General features: G+C 37.0%; 1 protein-coding gene across 1 annotated transcript in view; it reads right to left on the reverse strand.

Moving 5' to 3' along the window:
- ANO2 (anoctamin 2) overlaps window positions 1-17,429 on the reverse strand; it is a 200,160-nt gene that overhangs the window by 121,668 nt on the left and 61,063 nt on the right. Inside the window, exons 12-13 of the mRNA XM_084508867.1 lie at window positions 3,851-3,985; window positions 836-996 (exon numbers count right to left, since the gene is read on the reverse strand). Of these exons, the coding sequence (XP_084364993.1) occupies window positions 836-996; window positions 3,851-3,985 (296 nt within the window). The remainder of the gene's footprint in view (window positions 1-835; window positions 997-3,850; window positions 3,986-17,429) is intronic.

Raw genomic sequence — 17,429 nt, forward strand, 5'->3', positions numbered from 1 at the left:
CATTTCGTATTAAGAATGAAAATTTCCATTTGTAAGCAATGAACAGGGAAATCAAAAATCATTTTACAGTAGCAATCACACCTGTAACTTTCACAATAAACAACATCTAGAGTGAATGAGGACATAGCACCAGCTATGAGACATGTAAGAACATTTTCAGGGCTGAGGTGAGGTCAGAAACAGTAAGAACAATACTAAAATGCGTTCATTAGTGTTTATGAAGTGTTTTGAGATCCTCATTGAGGTAGGGTATTCTTGCCATTAAAGAAAACCAAGCTTGTCTAAACAGAATACCCTAAAAGACTAATAATAATAATAATAATAATAATAATTAATAATAATAATAAATATTGCCATTGTTCTCAGAATCATGTAAAGTTTTGATTAATTTAAGTGACTAAGTGGCCCCACATGGAAGTTGTAAAACAGACTGCTGTACCATACCAAACCCCAAACAAATTCCAGCCTCCAAATGCAGAAGGGGTTAAAAGGACTTGCCACTTCAATAGGAAATGAGGGAAAACGTGACAAGATTAGAAGTGATATTAAACAAGGAAGTAAAGGGAGAAAGGACAGTTTTCTTCCCTGGACTACCCAACTGCTCTCCACTTATTCCAAAGCTTTCTGTTGACAGCAGAAAGCCTTGTAATATTGCTTTCCGCAGTCTCAGCACAGAGAGTAGCCGTCTGAGGCTTGCCAACTTCATAAAGACATATGCATCACATTCAGTCTATTAATACTCTTATATGTAGGGCTACTACATTTTACTACTATTCATCACAGCTTTCATTTCTACCAACAGTCCAAAAATCAAACTTTGGAAAGACATACTTACCCCAGAGAGCCATGAAGATGGAGAAGAAGACTGTGGCAGGGTTGTCAAATAAGTGGCTAGCTCGAGCTGTAGCACATGCAGAGCTGAGATTCCAGTAATCACAGAACTTGTCACACAGAGGGCACATGGTGAAGGCATTACGTTGGTCACACATTTCTTTACTGTGAATGGTAAGTACATGAGTATTACTACTCAGAAAAGGGGGTATACAGTACTGTTACCAAGCTGCAACTCAGCTGTTAAAAGCTATCTGCAACACATATGGCTTGCAGTTACAGGGAAAAGAAGCCTATCAGCTATGAGAACTCTTTGAGAAACATTGCGAAGTGCTGGAACATTAAAATACCCATAGGCACCTTACCAACAGAAAAGTAATGCAAAACAGCAATCAATTTAATCAATCAATCTACACTGTATTAGTGAATTTGTGAAGACTGCATCACTAAAGATTGAGGTTAACCATACTAAAAGAAGATAATTAAACACAATCAAAGTGGAATTTGCCATTTCTACATTCAGTTACAGGATTCGGTAAAGATCAGATTAAAATGCATGAAAAAGAATTCTGAAGTGGCTGCAAAGGAAATCCTACAGTATAAAATCTGATATGCCCTTGATGAAATACACATTTTTAATATGACAGCACAAAAATCCATGTGAAATACCATAATGCTTTGTGCATTGCAACTGGCCAAGTACCTTCATAAAAGCCAGATCCAGCACCCAGGCATGTTAGTTGTTCTGTGTCATAGACGGATTAAATCTGCAACACCTTTGCAAGGAAGACATGCTAAGTTTTAACATAAACTGACATACACACACTGAATTTAAAAGACACCATCCAAGAGTCTCATTCTTAGTAAAAATATTATATCTCACTTTTGTTTTGAGATTCATCTGTACTCTGCATTTTATTGTATGGGATATTTTTAAAGCAATGGTGTTTACCCATGATAGGGCTTAACACAAATTCTGGTGTTTACCACCATCTGCCACAAGGTTTTGACAGAAGTTCTTCAGGCATGAGCAGTTAGTTATTTTAGGCACACAAATTGATATATTCTAAGGGTATTCAGATACTGTGTGTGTATACATAGTGGATTTAGAAAATGAGATCTTTTTACATTTCAAGGTTCTAAAGTTTCCTCCACTGCTGAGTGCAGATGTGGTATTCTTTGACTGAATAACTCCAGGACAGGACTTCCAGGACAGAGTGCTAACCTAATTTTCAAATTAATAATAAATAAATAAATAAATAAATGAAATGAAAAGCCATAAATCTTATGAAAACTATAAATCTTACTGCCTTACATATTCAGATGCTAAGCAGTATTTCCTCTCCCTCCTCACTTTGCATTTATGCATTTATGCATTTATCCTCTAGAAAACATGAGATAAAAGACTTTCTTACAGATTTTTAAATCTTTTATTTAAAGTCATTATTTTAATTCCTAGTCTAATTTGCTATGTATTTAATCAGTATCTAAAAAGCTTTTAAAACTCATTATCACTATCTCTTTAACAAACCAAATCCCACTTGGCACTCCTGAGTATGTTTTAATTTTTTTCATAAGGCTTATACATGAAAGATCGTCATAGCTGCATGGTCTCAGGTGAACTGACCTGTGCTAAGCTCAATTATCCTTGTCAAGAATGTTATCTAAGGAAAAACTTGCAACATTGCTTCATTGATAGCAAGTGTGTTGTGATTATAGTCGTTTCTATATCGGCTGCCACGAAATAGCATTTTTTCTATGACTCCAAATGAAAAAGAGCTATTTAAACTGTAATATCAATGTTTAATATCATTTGAAATGCACACAGCTGTTTCCAGCTATCATACAGTTAACGATCTCTTCTATTTTTAAAAGCAGTAGAGGGTGCTGCAGATACATCTTTCCATAAATCTCTCTTCAGTTTAAATGTTACCACAAACTTTTCTACAGACAAGTACAGCTCATCATAATTCATTCAGACCAAGCTATGAAAACAAATGTTAACTCCTCTGTGTTGTCATTCATCATTTACTTATCAGCAATAATGTTCTACTGTTGAGTGATCTGCTTTAAAAGTCACCAGTTTGAAAGAATGCCAGAACTGCCACTATGAATGTGACCAGCAGTTCCGCTAAGTCAGTACCCTGTCTCTACCAGGAGTCACCCCCAGACAGTACAGAAGCGCCCTTTTTTTCGCTGAGAAGCAGACTTTACTGGGCCAAACTGACAGTTTTCATAGAAACACAAAATATCCTGAGTTGGAAGGGACCCAAAAGGATCAAGTCCAGGTCCTGGATCCACACAGGACTACCTAAAAATCAATCCAAAATCATAGTGTTGTCCAAATGCTTCTTCAGCTCTGGTAGGCTTGGTGCCATGACCACTGCCCTGGGGAGCCTGTTCCAGTGCTCGATAACCCACTCGGTGAAGAATCTTTTCCTAACACCCATTCTGACCCTCCCCTGTTCCAGCTCCATGATGTTTCCTCAGGTCCTGTCTCTGTTCCCAGAGAGCAGTGCTCAGCACCTGCCCCTCCGCTCCCCTCATGAGGGAGCTGCAGGCCACCATGAGGCCTCCCCTCAGTCTGGTCTGCTCTGGGCTGAACAAACCAAGGGACCTCAGCTGCTCCTCATATGTTTTGCCCTCTAGACCCTTCACCATCTTTGCTGGTCCTCTTTGGACACTCCCTAATAGTTTTATGTCCTTCTTACATTGTGGTGCTCAAAACTGCACACAGTACTCCAGGTGAGGCTGGACCAGACAGAGTAGAGTGAGTTTTGTTATGTAGTATAACTAGTAAAACATCCTAAGGACACACAGTGCATAACATTTTTTGTAATTGCCAAGAAGATGAATTCTGTGGATATCAAACATGCTAAATGTGCTGCATTTTCAAAAGGTTGTGAATACTGCATCACTGCTAATCAGACATGTTAAAAGCAATTATTCTCACTAAGGATTATGACCAGAAAGCAGTCTTATAATTCTCAAGTAGCAAAATATTGATCTCAGTGCTTACCTAGGAATGTCACTCTCTATGGTTATACATCCGTAAAGAAATACAAAAATCCCAACTACTGAAGATGGAATGAGGAATTCTGTGTATAAGCCCAGCCATGCAAAATAAAGTCCTATTTTTTCTCCAAAATACTTTCTGAAAAAGAAGAGGGAAATAAATAAATAAATAAATAAATTTGTCAAGGGGATCATTTTCAAGTGTATTTTGCAGTTTCTTAAAAATTCCTGAAAGTTAAATTGTAATTGTCAAAGATGTGGATGAAAACCCTGAGCATCTTGGAGTCAGTACCATCAAATGAAGTGGGCAATTCAAGCAATTTAAGGCACTCTCTTCCAAGAAGTTAAAGATAGTCCTGTATCATTACAATACGTACTCTAGATCTGCTCAGGAAAGACTGCACCTTTTATATCTCTGAACTGAAATCAGTTAAATATCTCTTGCTTCCATCAAATGTAACAGTGTTTCACCCAAATGTTTAGCAGAAAATGTTAGAAAGGATTTAGTTCTTTAAAAGCTTATCCATATAAGCCATCATTCTTTGCTTCGTAAGTCCTCCTAGATTCAATTGGTGAGAGACATGGAAATGAGATCAATGTGAACATACTGACAACATCCTCTAATATCTTTACAGATGAATAATCTTGAATTTCTGTTAAAGCAGGAAGGCTTACTTGCATACTTAGCGCTGGCTTTTTAGAAAGAATAAATATTTTTGACAAATGCGCAGACTGTACAGCTGGTTTGAAAAAACAGTTTCTGCTCTGAAGAGCAGTTCATTGTAGATGTTGATAAATATGTGTTAGTACTCAGCCCAACATCTTCATGAATCACACTGAAAGAAATAAACTAAACATAGATGAAACTCATTGATCATTCCAGAGTACTGTTAGGAGTGATTCCAAACGTTACAAAATACCAAAAACTTCAGAGAGCTCAAGAACTCACAAAGAAAAAATAAAAATCATTAAAATGAGACTAAATTTAGATAAAAGGTAACACAGTTTGAAACATATCACAAGCCAGAGAATAAGACAGAAGACTGCTGGACATAAGACAGTTACACATAGAGCACTCAGACCACGTTGTTGCATTATAATATGTCTAATAAAAGAAAGACTCCTCTGAAAGGCTGGGCATAACCCCATTTTGAGATTGACTATGACTTCACTTACACTAAGAAAATTTTACCCACGCTTAGCACTCCTGATTTAAATTATTCCTAACAGAAAATGGTTAAAATTTGATTTTTGCAGGCCTGGGATTTCTGGTAACAGGGAGAGAAAAAAAAATCTACTCTGAAAGAAATTAATAACAAAAAGTCAAGCTTGTAGAGCTGAGCTCAAGTCCATTCAGTGGCACATGCAAAGCTGAAATTTTGTGTTCCAGAAACTAACTCTTAGGGCTAGCCTGCTCCTGCCATAGGACAGAGTGAAAGCACTGAAACCAATGTGGAGAGCCATGCCATGGGGCAATGTTAGAAGCCTCCACAGTCAAATTTCCAGCTCATCTGAAAGAACTAATGGTTCTTTTTTTTTTTTTTTTTTTCCCATGACTATGGTTACTGCTGCTGTTTTCACACTATCACAGCTACAGATAACTTCACATTCCTAGGCTCTCATACAGGAAAGTGGGCAGTGTGGTCATACCTATTTCAGTGTTGCCTTACATGAGTGCCTATATTTTCTTAGGTCCAACAGACCTGGCTTATCCTTTAGGAAGGAGATGTGCAATCCTAAAAGGGAGAACCAAACAAAAGCACTTTAATTTGATACACATACAACATTATCTTCAGTATGATGGGATGCCATAACTTGGAGAAACAGTACAAAACAAAGGAAATTTCAAGATTCTTCTGTGAAAGGAATACAGCCACTATATCTGACATTTACAAGGTTGTCATAAGCAACAGACTATATGAAGTATCAAACAACATGAGTGCAATCATGACAGATTGACTTGAATGGCATTAATGGAATTAGATATGTTATTCTCTTTCATTTTAGGAAGACAACTTGTACAAGTAAAAATGGGAATCAGCATATATCAGTTTAGTAACTCCACATTTATACCACAGCATTGTTTTTAGCTTATAAAATAATAAATTTAAATATTTCTGGTGTAAATATAATCCTAACACTGTGCAGCTGCCCTATAATGTGGCACCTGCCAAGTGATTTTGGAGGTCATTTTTAATAGGTAGTTTTACTTTATTTTCAAATTTGTTGGTTTTTTTGAACGTTTCTGAGTATGAAGTGAGGAAGTATATATTGACTGAAAAAAACAGAAATAATCAGATGGCTTAAAGCTTTTCTTCAAGACTTCTTTCTGAGTCAGCAAACAACAGAATGCCCTTGGAGCAACACAGGACACCGAGAGACTCAATTTACCCTTATGTTTCCTCCAGTTTGGGAAGTAACATGCCTTGCACTTGGCAGCAGGGCAAACATCACTAAAAATATCCTAACAACATGGGACAATAATGAGAGGGGGTTTATTTTGATTATCTGTCTTCTTTTTCCTTCCTTATTTATAGTAATGAACAATGTGCATAGCTGTTACAGCACTCCAAAGAGGTCAAAGCAGACAAAAATTTGCCCACAATCTTAGCTGTTCTAAACTGCATGTTGATTTAAAAAATGGCCACAAATTAGCATAGAAAGTGTTCAAGAACAAGCAGCACTGGAGTAAAGACCAGCTGACCAAGCTCAATGAAGTTGGAACTTCCTCTGTAATTTTTAAATATTTCAGTGGTATGTATGATCTATAACCTATAAAGCAAAGGGTTGCTATCTGCATCCATGCCAAGAGAAAGTGAGAGGAGTTCAACAACATCCTGGCAGTATGGGAAAAAAAAAAAAAAAAAAAAAAAAAAAAAAAAAAAGCAGTTGCCAAGAAGAAAACTGCACAATGTTCTCTGACTTAACTGTTTTGAAAAAGAAAAATAATTAAGACTGCTGTGCCCAAGCCCAGTCTGTCTATGTGCCAGAAAGTGACTTAATCTAAAGAGAAGCAATGACTGCTTGGAAGCATGACAAATTTAAACCTGAGTTTATTAAGCTAGCAAAACACAGGACACAGACATGCTTCTTCATTTTTGGCATGTCCTGAGACCTGATCTCCCATTGCTCTGAATAGGAGTCAAGCCTGTGCAAACATCCTGTAAGACACCACAAAAGACCAAATTCATCTACTGTAGCTACAGCTGTATTCAGTGATTTCTGGTTCAGACCTTAAGAATACCATAAGGTAGTCTTCTTTTTATCTGCCATCTAAAAATCTCTAAATAAATGCTTACAGGCAGAGTTTTAGAAGGTTTGAAAGCAGTTCACCCCTACTCAAGTCAGGAAGATCATACTTGCAAATTTTAAGGCTGTTTTCTTTTGAAAGAAGGATGCTGAATTTTCTCAGACATGAACATGTTAGCCTCTTACATACTTGAAGCTGATAGGTCAGATCTGTGATACAACATTAGAAAGACAAAAACAGCGGGTCCAGAGGAGGGCCAAAAAGATGAGCAGAGGGTTGGAATGCCTCTTCTATGAAGAAAGACTGAGAAAATTGAGTTTATTTAGCCTAGAGAAGAGAAGGCTTCAGGGAGACCTTAATACAGTCTTCTAGTATGTAAAGAAGGCTTACAGGAAAGACAGGAAAAAATTCTTTATCAGGGAGTGTAGTGATAATCCAAGGAGTAATGGTTTTAAACTAAGAAGTTGCAGTTTTCATTTGGATATAAGGAAGAAGTTATTCATTATGAGGGTGGTGAGGCACTGGAACAAATTGCCCAGAGCACCTGTGGAGGGGTTGCCAGGTTGGCTAGGGCTTTGAGCAACCTGGTCTAGTGGAAGCTGTCACTGCCCATGGCAGGGGAGTTGGAATGGCATGATTTTTAAGGTCCCTTCCAACCTCAATCATTCTATGATTCTTATTCCACGATTCCCTATCTGTTGCTTTTTTTGTTGTTGTTTTCATTGTGATCACAGTGCTTTCACATACTAAATTAGATTAAAAGAACTAAACCAATAATAGGGTCACATAACTTAAAGATTTGCTTTTAATTTGCCTTCAGCTACACAAATACTGTTTTGCTCTGAAAAAAATCATTACAGCTAATGCTATGCATCAGATTTGGCATTACAGCAATACTTATTTGGAAGCAGTGTCAAAGACTTCACAATTTTGTAGAAAATGCTGCTCAAAATATTGAAAGAATGTGTTCTAGATGTCCATTGGGAAAGTTGTTTCTGGCTTGTTATGGTTATTTTTAAGACAACTTAACCTCTGTCAATGCCTGTAAAGACCAAAATTCAGGCTTATTATAACCACATTTATCTTCAGAGGGCTATGCCCTCTGCATTGCATAAGTTTGTTTCTACATTATATGTATTCTAAAGTAGAGATGTGTCCTTTGATATACGCATATGCAATAAGGTCAGTAGTTCTCATTTAAAGCTAGGGATAAATGATTTTGATAATGAGTGTGGACTGCTCCTATCAGAATTAACAGTTAAACATTTTGTTCTGTACATTGTTACATTCTAAGGTGATTTTTTTTTGTGTTTCACTTCAGAAAACCTTTTGAATGCTGGTCAAGTGGCCACCTACCAAGTACTAAGTTCTACTGAGCAAGAGTTATGTCTCCAAATAATGATTCAGCCAAGTCCTCCATAATTCCTTCAGAAGATGAACAAAAGTTTCAGTTTCTCCCAACATCCCAAGATCAAGTTAATAATCAGAAACTATATTGATAAAGCCCAAAGCAAAACAATAACAACAACAGAACTACAGAAAATATACATGTATTCCCTCTCATGCCAGAAATATAATAAGAAGTGCTGGAAAGAGTGCAGTGAAAACGTTTACTCAATTCCCCCTGCTTAGCCCATATAATACTTGAACCAGACTGCAATTCACTTCTTTCTGTCTGGCTGCCAAACTAACATCAAAAAGAGTAACTGATAATTAAACTCTTTGCTTACATGCTGGTCACCGCTTTTATGCCAAGCTGTGCAATATATAAATAGACTAAGACTTGGGGAGGGGGAGAAGAGAGAAGAGAAGAACCCTGAGATTTTAACTCTTCCAAAAAAGTGTGGGATACCTGGATTGTGCATGATACACACTTGAAAGAACTCTGGATTCATTCAGAAACAAAGTTTAAGAAGCAGGAAAATATGCTCTAGACACTATTTCATTTGACTGGGAAATCAGCTCAAAGTTTTTCAGTTTTTTAATTTCCATACCCTATTCTAGGCCAACAGTTATTTTATTTTTGCCATGATTCCTTCATGAGCCTCTCCACTGAGTCAATATTTTATATGCAAAACTAAACTGTTTTACAATTTATTGAGTAAATTATCAAAAGGCACATGTGCTACTTATGCCTTCAAATAAGCCTATTCACAAAAATAGTCCCTAGAATTCTGATGAGTCTGCTCATGGGAGAAAGGACAAGTGGTCTTTTCAAAGTAAGGTTTCATGTCAAAAATCTCTGCTATCAGAGCTAGTTTAAAAGCTTTTTTCACATCTCCAGCTTCCTTATGCCCTCTCTGACCCACAGCTAACCTTCTCAGTTGTGCTAGTGCATTACAAAGTTGAGTATTATTAAAAAAAAAAAAAAAAAAAAAAAGACAAGCAAAGCCAAAAAAGGCCATATCCACTTCTTCATCAAGCCAGTACATAGTGTAGGCCTATGAACATCTGTGAAAGACCACTGAAGAAAATAATAGCCTGTGGCAAAAGGTTGGGAACACAATGAACTCCTTTAATGGACTTGGTCAAGAGAAGAAAATCTGCCTTTAAAGTGAAGGTAGAACAACGATTACCCATACAAACACTATTTTCTAGTAGATATTAATCTTAGAACACAGGAGGTTTTACATTATTATTGAGATAATAGTTCCCAACACATTGATGTTTCCACCTGAGGTTTTGAAAACTGTACATTTATATCAGAAACACTGCTGAAGTATAGATAAAACTCCAGTCACTCTAACAGAATCAGAAACAAGACAAAACATTTCTGTGTACCTCACTATTTCACTCCAGGTAGTTACCCATGTACAGATTTTTCTGGAAGTGACATTTTTCTCCACTTGAGAACTTTCTCAGGGCAAGATTCAAGCACTTATTGCAACCATGTGGGCCACCTGGGTGGAACTACCCCTCAGCAGCACCACTGAGGCTGCTGTGTATCCAGAGATCCCAGAGATTTCTACCATGTATGTGCCTGACAGCATATATGCACGTATTCTGTCCAGACAGTCTCGGGCAGAAATACATTAGTGTTTAATTCAGATATACAGAGACTGCACTAAATGGAGCAAAATGGAAGCCAAGAGAGTCTCCTTGCAGAAAACAATCCCCCTTGGAACAACTTGCCAGTAGTCCGAGAAACATTTTTATTAAAATTTTAAGAGAATAAGAAAAACAAACAAACAGACAAACAAACAAACAAACAAACAAAAAAACAATGACAGAACTTCAGCTAAATTATAAGGCAGTTGAGTCTCAGGCAAGGAAAAAAAATACAGTAGAAAATACAAATTGTTCAATATGCAGAAAACAATGAAAGGAGCCTCTTTCCAAAGTAAGAGCACATGGCGTTGTTTAAGCTGGAGATAAAGCTCAAGACTGTCCAGTAAAGAGTGAATATGAGGGTGAAAATAGTTGATAAACAGTGCAGGAGCCCTGAATCAAACCCCCAAATCTATCGCTAATATTAATGTTTGTGTATGCATCTACAAATATTCATCATTCATTTTGGAATGCTTGGTGAAATTTGTAAGAAATGGATACAAGTTAAGAGCCAAGACATGGCTTTTGATTTCTACAAAAGGCTTCCTATCTGGTATATTTTCTCTTGCAAGTAATGCACTGAATCATCTCCAGTGATTCCTGAATGAGAGTATTTACCAAATACCAAAACTATGATTCTTTTCACCTGAAAGTAGAATGAAAAAGGATGCCAGAAGAGTCATTTAATGAAGTTAACATTTAATTAAAGTTCTCATTTGAAACCATTAGTTAACAAACATTTTCTGTTTCCTCCAAAAGGTACCTGAAGCCTGGAGACAAACCTGACTAAATTACAGATTCTACCAGTTATATTTTCTTATATGGCACTGTGAAATATGTTTTGTGATCCATTATAGGATGAAAAATAAAACGACCAACCAACCAAAAAAAAAAAAAAAAGACAAAATATTGGAACTCCTTAGAGAGCAGACATTTTGAAACTACTGAAATTAACTGTAGGATTATGCTTTCCAACAGTCTCTTGGCTTTTCAGAAATAATCACTATTCAAAACAGTTAAAGGTTACTGGTTAGGGAGAAGGAAGGTGATTTCTGTACAGGCAGGCAATTGTTCAGTTCTCAGATTCTAATGTTTTGAAAATACCCAGGAAAAGTGTATAGAATAAAAATTCAGGATTCAGGTATTAACAGTAATTTAAAATAGCAATAGATCAAACCTTAGCCTGTAAAGAAATAAAACCGAGACAAGCCACTCACTGAGCTTTGCAGATTTACAATCGTTATTGCTCCCATTCCAAGAAATATTCATAATACAGCTGAGAGAGCATAGTTTGTGGTGATGGATTATAAACTGTAAAAACCCATTGGCTACAGACTGTAATTCCAAGAACAATAGAAGCATAGTAATTATACATGTACTATGACTGAGACAGAAGTCAAGGCTGACTACCTACCAATTGCGTAAGCAAGCAACATGTTGCTGGTTAGTCAGAAGCTCTGTAACTGAGTTCCCCATTTGTTACAGGAGAATACAGAACTTCAGTGCTTCCACAGAGTGTTTTTGGACTTGTGAATGTCCTTTGTTGAGTGTTCCTTATGCCTAGAGACCTTTTACTGGAAAGCTACACATGAAGAGAATGTGATATGCAGTAACATTAAAAAAAAATAAAAAAATAATAATAATAATCCATACAGTTTTTTTGTGTGCAGTACTAGCAGTCCTTAACTTTATGCAGTGTTTGAAAGGATTAAGTGTCTGATTACATTATTCCGTGGATGTCTGGATTTGTCTGTCACATTTTATGCCTGCAAAAGCTCTACATGTCTATGAGACTATGCTATGAAGCCTTTACTTAAGACAGACACTTTTAGCAAGAGCAGTAATGCAGTGTATGCCCCAACACTCAGTTTTGAGAACTCATGTAAGACAACCTATGAAGTATTATGTCTCCTGATAAATCAGTCAAAACCTGACAAATCAATCAAAAATGTCACTAGCCCTCCAAATCTGGCAAACTCATAATCCAGAACAGGTAGCCTAGCTACTTGAGGCTACTTGAGGCTGAGTCAACACTACAGTGAATCAGTAAAGGTTACCTATGAGGAAGGGAATACAGTTTCACTGCAGAAGCATTTCAGCCCACCAAGTGAGGTTATATGTAAGAACTAAATTTATTCAGTTATACATATCACTTTTTTTTTTTTTCTCTAATAATAAACTCTACATGCTCCCACAAATAAGGAGTAATCTATATAATATGATATAGAGAATCAGCTTTTCTTTTAGACTGGCAGGGAGGTTACCTAGCATTTCTTCCCTGACATGTTTGCTAAGGTTTATACTCAGAACAAGTACAAGGTCACTGATATTCACAGTTTCCTAATCTTTGGTATTCTCCAGGTAATTTCCATGATTTTTATATCATCTAGGTTAACGAAGTTTGAAGCTCAGATACTGACTTCTTTTCATAAATAAATTTAATTTATAATATGTAATATTTCATTAAAGCTGTCTTGCTTTTCAGATTCATATAGGTAGGCCTCACTAGAGCCTCTGAATTAATTTAATGCATTTGCTTTAGATGGCACTATGAATATCACTACTTTCAGATAGACACCATCTAGTGGTTAAAACATAGACATATAATTTTCCAAAAAAGTATAATAAATTATTTGTTAGCCATGATCTTATTGGATAACTTGAGGCAGTCATTCTTTAGACTTTCCTCTTGCAGGTTTGAGACAATAAGAGAGTTATATAAGTTTATTTTTTAAATTAAAATTTAGACTGACAGTCCTCAAGACTTCTGAGACTATGACAAATAGGAAAAAAAAATCAAATGCACCCTGCAAGAGTAATTAAATGCATACAAGATGTTTTGCTCATTGTTGTTTCAGCATTTTAACTGCAACTATTTAACCAAGACTACACAGTAATAGTCATCACCTGTTCCATATTGCATTAAAGATGTTTATTTTCTGTTCTCTGTGATAACTGTAGAAGTTCAAATATTTATCACGTTGGAAACCTTCCTTATGTTGGTCTTTTCAGGGAACAATTGTTGCACAGTGCCCAGTCTTAATCTTGTCATCTTGTTTCTGTCAACTGTTGGAAACAGGTTACTGAATCAAACAAAGCTATGGTCTGTTCTAATGAAACTTTTGTATAGATGGTTGGATGTCTCATACAAAAAAAGTCTTAATACTGGGGTATACTTTTAAACCAAATGAAAAGGGTTGGTCTTAAACCCTGCTTGGTGTTCAGGAAGTCAGAAAAAGACCTCCTCTCATCCAACATCCCATAGCCAAAAATTCCTACCGTGATTAAGGTGTCAAGAGAGTTTTAAAAGAAAAGCAGAAATGCTACCACTCAATTGCTGTTTTCTTCTCCCTGCAGTTCTCAGACACATTAACTTTTAGATACTTACCAATAATTTTAAGTTTGGATATACAAATTTGTAAGATTTCCTCTTTTGTTTCCAAATGTACCTGCTACCTCTGGCTTTTCCTTCTCCAGTTTAAAAGAACAAACCTTTGTTTCCTGTCAAGTATACTGATGTCAATTCTAAAGATAACAGTTGAATTAGGGCCTATCACTTAATTCCATGAAGAAATATGCTAATACGCTTCTTGCTTTGAAGTTAATACATCATATAGGCACTAAGCAACTAATTCTAAGACAGTTCTGCACACAGACAAAACAGACTTCTAGCTGCTTACAAAACTGCACAAGCTAAGAGGGAGCCACCAGGAAGCTGCACAGCAATATCTTCAGCCTTCAGAGTCATCCTTTGTATAAGTCCTGATGTAGAAGTGCACATCTTCTGCTGAATCTGGTTTTTGAAAATCCCACAGATGAAATGAGGAATCTGGGTGGTAACAAGGATCTTAGTGCTCAGAAAGTAACCTGAAGCCTGGGAATTATGTTTATCAGAAAGTGGGGATCTGGTTTTCCTCAATATTGCTATACAAACTTAATAGTTTGAAATTCCATCTTACATACAAGCACCAATAAATAAGACCAGGCTCCTGCCAAAACAGAGAACCACTTCCTACAGGACTAGCGAGGACTCAGAAATGTGGAGCTGTATGTAAATCATTTCAATCCATTCACAGGCCTGCACAAAGCAGAACAATATAAGACAAATTCTTCAGTGATTTATGCGTCATGAGCATAACTCTCTACTTTGCAAATAACACAGACTGGAGCACTTGTGTGAACCCTGTGATGAGAAGTTCCAAGGATGGAGGGGAAAGTCCCTACAACTGCTGATAAATGTGCCCTTGCATCAAGCATCTAACAAGCAGTCCATTTAATGTGTATATGATATGATGTAAAAGTTCATTCATAAATAAAACAAGTTCATGACTGGTAAAGAGATCACACAGGTGTCAGAAATGGGAGGTCATGAGCGGTAATGAGATCACAGACACTAGAAAGGGGAAAAAATTATAATGATGGAGAAAGTGTTCCTTTCTCAATACCCAGGAATCTGCTACAGGTTCCCATCTCTTCTCACTTCCTCTAGGAAGGTCTCTGCTGGTAAAAACTGGCAAAAAGGACAAAATGAAGGCTGACTGGATGCTGGCATAGTATTTCCTGCTGTACCTAGTGCTGAAATGATGATGAACTGCAAGGTGAACACAACCTATGGTGGGAATAAATCTTTGTTATAGAGTTCCTTGAAACTATAAAAAGATGTTGGAATTGAAGTGCAAGAGGGCAAGAGCAAGAAGATGTGCCCAGGGTACATTCTCAGTAGAGGTTTGGAAAGGAGATGGATGGACTACTGTCAAAATTACTGGTAGAATTCATGGGCATTCTTGTACTTAATGCTATGTTTGTTCAATTTCTGCACTTTCCCAAACTTAAAGCTGCATTCTCCTCCTTTTCCTAATAAAGAGTTCCTTGTATATAGATCCAGCGTCTTTGTGAATGTTGGAGATACATCTGCTGAAGACAGTCAGGGAAGACTTGCATGGTGTTCACATATTTCTGTATGAGAATGGAGTCATTTATCAAGAACCGTTTTTTACTCTCATTACCCACCTGGCAAAAGGGAACCTTCTCCAGGGCCCCATGAATCTGTGCTGTGTCAGAAAAATCCTACAGTAATTTACCAGACTAAGCAGGAAATTACAACACCCTAAACACACTGATGACTACTGCCAGAAAAAAAAGCAAGCTCCCCTCTCCTTCCCCTCTCCTTCAAAGGGAAAGAAACCCTCTCCCCCCCCCCCGCCGAAAATGAGTGCCCCATTGGCACCTAGTGAAGAAAAGAGACTGTAAAAGAATCAAAGACTAAACCTGATGCATGATAGTTTTCCACTGAAAACGCATTTCTGTTAAATAAGCAATCAAACTGCCAGGTAGAGAAAAGCTCAGAATTTTAATAGTGTGCAGACCACATGCTGTAAACGATTTGTTATTGAGAAGGTGGAAAATAACCACCTGATCCAACAGTTGCTTCAGCAGAGAGAACAGTTCATAACATAACTATTCTTCAGGCATTAGCAACTGAGTATTACCCTGCCTAGCTACCATGGTGTTTTCTTTCCTCTCTGCAGCCTTATGGGAGCTAGTGATAGGCATATGACCCTTGCAGGAGGGTGTTAGATGCTCACTATTTTCAGTTGGCTGATTGTATATATAAGGCAGGCCTCATTGCGCTCTGCTTTGAAACCTGGCTTTTAGAGAATATATAAATATTCGCTGAAGATCTGGGAAGTGTAAGACTGACCTGCTGGGTCAGCCAGCCCACCAGTGAGTTATACATGCATCACTCTCCCAAGATATTAGTCTGGACTGATTAGGCTTAGCTTTGAGGTAAGCATTAGAAAGCATTGTTCAACCCCAATCTGAGATAACCACATATCAAAGGTTGCTTTTTACCAAAGTGGCTGCATTGTATAAAAAGTAAAGATTGGACATTTGGTTAGGTTAATTCACAATGATAACAGAAGGGTGACAGGGAAGCAGAGCAAGGAAAATATACAGGAAAAATTGCACTTAGAGGTTAAATAGCCATGGAGTTAACACAATGACTGAGCAACATTTAAGTGTACCTCTGGAATTAGTGAATGCACCACAGACCTTTAATTTCACGTTCCTGCAGTTTCAGGCTTTATGTGGAAAGATGTGTTCTGTCTACAGATATGCAGATGTGGCTACAAAGAGCTGTGGTGATGGAAGCAGTGATTTGGTAATGCATTGACCAGAATGGTTGGCCACAGTTAGGAGAATACTGTATAAAGTATAGATCTTAATTACACTTCTGTAAGGAGCAAACATTTATCTCTAAGACAATAAAACCACTATTTCTGCAGAACTCCCTTCTTTATTTTATCACTCCTTTAAAACTGCTCTATTCTAAGTAGGGCAAGCAGATATACCCATTTTGGTTTTTGTGGTGAAAACTGATGAAAGAATTAAGAAGGAAAAGAGGCAAAATGGTAAAATCACTTTTGGAGTCCAATTGCTTACACTGAACACCACTACACAGGCCCCAAGACAGTGGAAATGAATGCAACAGTATTCAAAACTGAGACAAACAACGTTCTGAATATCAGAGGTCTGTCATTGCTTAAAAAAAAAAAAAAAAAAAAAAAAAAAAAATCAGAGAAAAGCTACTGAAGCTACTGGCTGCCACGCTTTAAGAAGACAGCATTCAAATGCACAAAGAGAGGGGAACAGATGACTGTTCTGTCAAGAGCTAGTTCAAAATGTACATGATGCAGTGAAGTCCCAGAATTCATTACAAATAAAGTTAAAACAATTTTCCAGACAAAAGAAACACATAGTTTAAAATAGGAAAGGAGAGATATACTAGGCAGACAGTTTGAGTAAAAAAACTCCAGGGTTTTGATTTACATGCTGTATTCTATAAATAATATTTTGTCTAACACACTTTCCCACTAACTCCTGCAAAAAGAGTTATCTTATACATGATCTTAATCTTTACAATGACCATGTCTTCCCACTTTTAGGCTTTACATCATGGTAAGTATATACAGGCACTTGGAGCTTTGGAAGTAATCATGCAATGGATAATGTAGGTTGTTAGATATAAAGAAGTTAGATGAAGTCCTAGCAATAGGAAATAGAAATGAAAACATGAAAAACGGGATGGGTTTGAAGAAGCTGATGAGCTGGGACCTTAAAGAACTAATATTTGAAAAAACTCCACCACAATTAAAAATACAGCTAGCTGTGCTTGACTTGACACTTTCAAGGGCAGAAAGGCCTTGCAGAGAAATTTTGACAGACTAGAGGGTTGGGCAATCACCAAGTATGAAGTTTAACAAAAGCAAGTGCCAGATCCTGC

The sequence above is a fragment of the Aythya ferina genome, assembly GCF_964211825.1.
Source record: "Aythya ferina genome assembly, chromosome: 1".
Lineage (NCBI taxonomy): Eukaryota > Metazoa > Chordata > Aves > Anseriformes > Anatidae > Aythya > Aythya ferina.